General features: G+C 35.2%; 1 protein-coding gene across 1 annotated transcript; it reads left to right on the plus strand.

The window, feature by feature from the left end:
* Positions 1 to 703: 703 nt before the first annotated feature.
* On the plus strand, positions 704 to 2,648 carry LOC120270373 (1-aminocyclopropane-1-carboxylate oxidase homolog 1-like). The gene is made up of 3 exons (XM_039277373.1): positions 704 to 1,324; positions 1,413 to 1,737; positions 2,116 to 2,648. Exons 1-3 carry the CDS (start codon positions 837 to 839, stop codon positions 2,365 to 2,367), a joined length of 1,065 nt encoding a protein of 354 aa, XP_039133307.1. The 5' UTR covers positions 704 to 836; the 3' UTR covers positions 2,368 to 2,648.
* The last annotated feature ends 3,905 nt before the right edge of the window (positions 2,649 to 6,553 follow it).

Consider the following 6,553-nt stretch of genomic DNA (forward strand, 5'->3'; position numbering starts at 1 on the left):
TGCCTTTTGTTTAATGATAAATTAGTTTCACGTTTTCAATACCTTATTTGACCATTTGATCTCTTTGATTTTTCAACTTATTTTCTATATATTCTATTAAATTTAAAACAAAATTAAAGATATATATATATAATTCAAAATATATTTGTTTATGATTTATTTTTTTTAAAAATACTATAATAATAAATGTAAATGCTTCATTAGAAAAGGAAGCGGCTGTCTATCATGAACAGTAGACATGCATTTGCTTAAAATAATAATAATAATTGTAAATGCTTCATCGGAGAAGGAACCCGCTGTCAACCATCAACACTAGAACGAATATGCTTGCCATAGAGGTGCTATGAGAGGGTCACTTGGCCGCACAGGTGAGCTAAGGCATGATCTCCAAGCAACCACTCTGACTCACTCATCCCTAGCAAGCAGTGAGATCACAGCCAATCCCAACGCCAGAACATGGCTAACCCTCTTGCCACACATGGGTAATTAAATTGGTCACTTCCCCTGATCTTAAAAAAAAAAAATCATAAATATTCTAAGAAAAAGTTATTCTTATTTTCGTCTTTGATGGCAAGATATAAATAATATAGGTGACACTCATTAACATTTGGGGACCTCCGACCTCTAGTGGGATGATTGGGGACCTCCAGTGACAGGGACTTCGACATATATCTGGCTAAGATGATGCTTATAAGGTTAGTTCAGGGATCACAAAGTCAATAAAAAACACAAGGGGTGACCAGAAACATTATCTTTAAAACTCCACAAGTTCATCTTGCCAAAAACACTCTAGCAGCTAAGCAAGCTCCACCATTGCAGACATTACTCACTTATCCATGTCGACCTCCAGCTATGATCGAGCAAGTGAGATCAAGGCTTTTGATGAGACAAAAGCCGGAGTCAAAGGCCTTGTCGATGCCGGTATCACCAAAGTTCCCCGCTTCTTCATTCATCCGACTGAAACAATGTCCAATTCTACTACTGAGTTGAAGATTCCAGTTATTGATATGAAAAACATCAATACGAGAAAAAAAGAAATAGTCGAGAAGGTAAAAGAGGCTTCGGAGACAATCGGTTTTTTCCAAGTGGCTAACCATGGAGTGCCCAACAAGGTGATGGATGAGATGCTCGATGCAATAAAGAGGTTCATAGAGGATGATGAGGAGGTGAAGAAAAATTACTACACTAGAGATCACAAACGAAACGTGGTCTTCAATTGCAACTTCCATCTTTACAGTTCCCCGGCAGCGAATTGGCGTGATACTTTAATTCTTCGTATGGCTCCTGATCCTCCTGAAAAGGAAGAGGTACCGCATGCTTTCCGGTGAGTTGTAGTATTTAAATTAAGTAAATATGGATTTAAATATATAAGTCTTATTGATACAAAATATCGGTGTGATTTGAACATGAAGGGAAATAGCATTTGAGTATTCATTTCACATGAAAAATTTGGGCAAGGTTCTATTTGAGCTGATATCAGAAGCTCTTGGACTGAAGCCTGATCACTTGAAAGAGATGGAATGTTCTCAGGGAATTGGTGTTGCTTGCCATTACTACCCACCCTGTCCAGAGCCCCACCTTGCACTTGGAACCAGTAAACACTCTGATCCGGGCTTCCTTACTATTCTTTTGCAAGATAAATCAATAGGCGGCTTGCAAATACTTCATAAGAATAAATGGGTTGATGTTCCTCCCTCTCCTGGATGCCTGATCATCAACATAGCTGATCTCTTGCAGGTATAAACATACACAAAGTGAATGCATTAGAGTTCACTTAGTCATGTGCTTGATTTCCTTCTAATTTGGTATACCAAGTAATATGATTTGTCTTTGTACATGCTTGGTAATCAAAATAACCCAACTCTTGCACTTATATATGTATTAATTTAAGCTAACTAATAATTGCAAATCAATTAATTTGTGGATACATAATGTATGAGCTTTACTTATTTTCCAGCTCAAGTTTTTCAAGTTAATCAAACTAAAATAATACAATGGTTTTATGACCACATAACATTGTCATGTTTGCATCTAATATACCTAATTTTGTAGGTTATAATAAAATTTGATCTTAATGACTTTGCAATATTTATGTCTTTCTTGTTTGATGTGTAGCTGATCTCAAATGACAAGTTGAAGAGTGTTGAGCATAGAGTGCTTGCAAGCAAAGAAGGGCCAAGGCTTTCGGTGGCATGCTTTTTTCTTAACCATTATAGTCCTTCATCAAGGGTTTATGGTCCTATCATGGAGTTACTTGCTAATGGAAGTGCACCTGTCTATAGAGAAGTTGTCATAGATGAGTTCAACAAACATTACAATTCTAAAGGCCTTGATGGGAAGTCTGCACTTGATCATTTCAAGCTATAAAACTTTGTTATTTAGTTGTTATTGCATTTCTTTCGACGATAGTTATTCCAAGAAATTTACTCTTGTATGTTTAGTGAAGTGGTTAGTTTGAGTTTGAACAATTTGTGAGAAAGAGCTTATATTTGAACAATGACAAATAAGAAATGAGGACCATGCATGAAGCTAGCCACTAAATTAGATCTTCTTCAGGGTAATGTTACTTTTTGGACCTCATGCCCCTGTCTAGGGGCTATGTCTCTTTCATTTTTTATATTCAATTTACATTGTGTGTCCCATTTTGTATTGTAATACAAAGTTTATATAATGTACTCTTGTAAAAATTAAAAAAAAATCTAAATATTTATAATTATCATAAATCATTGAGTCATTTATTTTAACCTTGATTTTAATTTGATGTGTTTTATACATTTTCAATGCAACAAATTACAAATCTCATTAGTTTTTTCTTTACATGTCATTCTGATGTGTATCTTTGGTTGCCATTAAAAAAATGTTTGATGAATTTTAATGGAGAAAATGTGTGAAACACAAGGGAAAATATACCGCTTAAATGACTGGCTTGTCGTAGATTGGTTGAAAAGAAATTAAGGGTGCATTTGGTTTGTGGAATATGAATGAGGGTGAATGGGATTAGGGAGAGTGGAAATGGAAGGAATGAGAATAGTAATAAACCTATGTTTGGTTGGAAGAAATGTGATTGAGAAATAAAAAAAAAAAGTATGAAATAGAAATATGATAAATTTACTTTTATATCCTTTACTAGAAGCGAAAGATAAAATAAAATAATTCATGTAACTATTCACAACAAATTTCTATAATTAAATAAATTTAATTAAATAAATTCCTTTTAATCATTATTATCCATTTAATTATTATATTTAAATATTTAAATAAAATAATTCATGTAACTATTCACAACAAATTTTTATAATTAAATACTTTAATTAAATAAATCCCTTTAATTATTACCCATTTTAAATTTATATTTAAATATTTAAATAAAATAATTCATGTAACCATTCACAACAAATTTTATAATTAAATATTTTTTATTAAATAAATCCCTTTAATTATTATCAATTTTAATTATTATATTTAAATATTTAAATAAAATAATTTATATAACTATTAACATATTGCAATAATTTACTTTAATTATTTAAAACAAGGGTAAAAATGTCATTTTCAACCCAAGGAATGAGACTCCCCCCAATTTTGAAAGCAATAAGATTCATCCATGGCAAGGAATCTTATTAGTTGATGAAATTACTAATCATTCCTTTACTGGATACCAAACAAAAGCTAACAATGAAAGGTAAAAGGATTACCATGCTAACAGTGATGATTCCTTTGATCCAAACACACCCTAAGCCTCCATTTCAATAAAAGTCATCTACCATTTCAATAATGGCATGGCACAACAAACAGAACAATTAATAGTGAATTACAGCCCCACTAAGCAAGATTTTTTATAGGCTAGGATCTCTTTGTTCTCTTAACAAAGAAGCTGGGGTTGGAGCTTTCCTTGCCTAAGCTTTCCCTTCCTTCTGATTTCCCTTTCGTCCTCCCCCACTTGCTCTTTTAAGTGGGGTTGGAATGGCCACCTCTTGTTCCATGCCTGCTAAACCTCCTTTTTGAACAAAAGCTAGAATCCCCTGGAACCTCCTCTTCATCTCTAGAAATCACACTCTGATAAAATCAAAAACTCCATTCAAAACTACATCACCATCAACCAAGATCTTTGTCTTCATGCCAAAACAACATGCAGTTCTCCCTTTATGATAAGTTTTTGGGAGAAGCCATTCCTTTAGAACAAGCAAAACCAGCTTTAGCAGATGCTAGGAGAAGGTTGGCTAATTTTACGGTTGCTGATTTTCCTAATGCTTCTATTATATTAGATGTGAATCGCAAGAAATGCAAGCTAGGTTGCTCTTGGAAGGACCATGGATGGTGGCCACCAGAATCCTCCAACTTTCGAAAAGATTTTAACTACAATTGTCTAAATTCAGTTGTACCACCTACCCATGGAAATGTGGGGAGGGGAATTCCTGGAATCAATTGCATCCCATTTTGGAAGAGTCTTGAAGTTGATGATTGCACCCTCAACCGATCTAGAGCGAAATTTGCTAGTGTGTGTGTTGAATTGCACTTAAACCAACGTCTTACTCAAGGAACCTGGGGTTTAATATGGTGATAATTGTGTTTCTATTTTAGTTTAATATGATAAGCTTCCTATTTTCTTCTACAAGTATGGCAAAGTCAACCATGGCGTAGCATACTGTGAGTTTATCAACAGTCAGCAGCAAAAACCTGATCAGCCAATTCCCCCTATACCTCATGTACAGGCGAAGGAGCCATTTGATCAAAATATGCAACTTGACGTGCTAATAATCACAGGATGGAGAAGTAAATGGTGGAGAAGATATTTCTCAAAACTTAAATGGAGATGATGGTAATGTTCAAAAGTTCAATCCTTGACTAAACCCAGCAATCGGAAAGGGAAAGATCATGGTCGTGGTCGCAGTGGTAGTTGAAACCCTACTCTAATGGAGTCTAGGGAGAACAAAGCTTAAGATTCAGACACTTGTCCTCCATCTTAGGTTACCCTTTAACATGTGTTAAGATGCTCGATCTTGTTTGCCATACGTGGAGGACATGCACGGAGAGACAAAGGGGTGTGTTTTCTCCTAAGGCCTCCTAATCTGAAAACAAATCACAATGCAAATTTGGCCACTGGATTAAATATTGATAATGGAGCAAACACTAAAGGATATGTGAACCCATCTCTGCAGCCGATTGACAGATCTATTGACATTATACCTTTGGCGGTTTCCAAGACTCCTTTAGCTCTTGGAAATGGGGAAAATAATCAGTTGGAAACCCCAACAAGATTTTCCTTTTCAAATCCCAAAGCTTTAATGTCTACCATGCCTTTCTTTCTTACCTCGGTTCCCCAAATGTCAACCAAAGCTTTCCCACCGATCTTGATGACGATAATCACATGTAAGTGGTTGATAAGATGGTCAGAGCTCTAATGCGCTCCCCTTCGATGGATTTGAAAATGAAGGAAGCTTGCTCTCTTGAAGAATCTGATGACTCTAACTTTGCCATGGAGACAGATGGCGATATGGTTCTTCTTCAATACCAAAAAGACGCTAAGCTTGAAGCTATGGCTAGAAGAGCTCCAAACAAAAGTAGTAGTCGATCAAAGAAAGGGAGAAAATCTCCCACGACCTAAGCTCCATCTTCTTCTTTTTTCTCTGTTATTTGTTTCTTATAATTTCGGTTAAAATTCTTTGTTAAAATTGTAGGGGAATTTCAAACCACAACAATGTGGATTGAATTAAATATTTCATAAATCATTTGAAGCCTAACATATTTTTCTTATCCGAAACAAAGGCTAGTGCTAAGCGTATTCAACAACTTTGTTACAGGTTCAAATCTAGATGGGGTTGGGCTGTAATACCCGCCCTTGGACTATCTAGTGGAATCATCATTCTTTAGTCTAGAACTATAGATAAAGTTATTCTAGTGGTTGTTTCTCGATGGGCGCTACATTTGGTTATTTCAATCCAAAGAGACACTTGGATTCCTTCGACCATCTACAACTCTTAGGTAATATCCATCTATAGGGAGCTATGGAAAGATAATTCTAGTATCAATACTTTAAACATTCCTTGGCTCCTAGTAGCTGATTTCAACGCCATTATTTTAGAATTTGAACACAGGGATGGTTCTTTTCACAATTATGCTGTTAAATCTCTCCTTTTCTCAAATTTTATTTCTGAAAACCAGCTTATTGCCTTGGATTTTTCTGGACCTAATATTACTTGGTGTAACAATTAAAAGGGTTTAGCCCATCGATGGGCTAGATTGGACCGGTTTTTAGCAAACTCTCTTTGGATTCATGGCTCTCACTCTTACTTAAACTCTCATCTTGGAAAGACTAACTTTGATCATTCTCCTTTGTTTCTTACTACTTACTCCCATCCTCTTATCAAAAACAAAATCTTTTAGTTTGGCAACTTTTGGTTAGAATATGATGGTTGTCATAATAGTATTTTTAAAGCCTGGAATATCTTCTCCTCTTCTTCTCCCATCCAAGCTTTTTCTTATTCTATCTGTCGTGCTAAGTCTAATCTTATCAGATGGAGAAAAGATGGAAAGTGCCCTATCGATGTTAAAA

Source organism: Dioscorea cayenensis, chromosome 2 (assembly GCF_009730915.1).
Source record: "Dioscorea cayenensis subsp. rotundata cultivar TDr96_F1 chromosome 2, TDr96_F1_v2_PseudoChromosome.rev07_lg8_w22 25.fasta, whole genome shotgun sequence".
NCBI lineage: Eukaryota > Viridiplantae > Streptophyta > Magnoliopsida > Dioscoreales > Dioscoreaceae > Dioscorea > Dioscorea cayenensis.

What these genes read in the sequence shown, in the direction of transcription:
- LOC120270373 (XM_039277373.1), top strand. Translation starts at nt 837, where the DNA reads ATGTCGACCTCCAGCTATGATCGAGCAAGTGAGATCAAGGCTTTTGAT. An exon ending in GAGGTACCGCATGCTTTCCG is followed by an intron (nt 1,325 to 1,412) that starts GTGAGTTGTAGT and finishes TTGAACATGAAG; the next exon opens with GGAAATAGCATTTGAGTATT. An exon ending in ACATAGCTGATCTCTTGCAG is followed by an intron (nt 1,738 to 2,115) that starts GTATAAACATAC and finishes TTTGATGTGTAG; the next exon opens with CTGATCTCAAATGACAAGTT.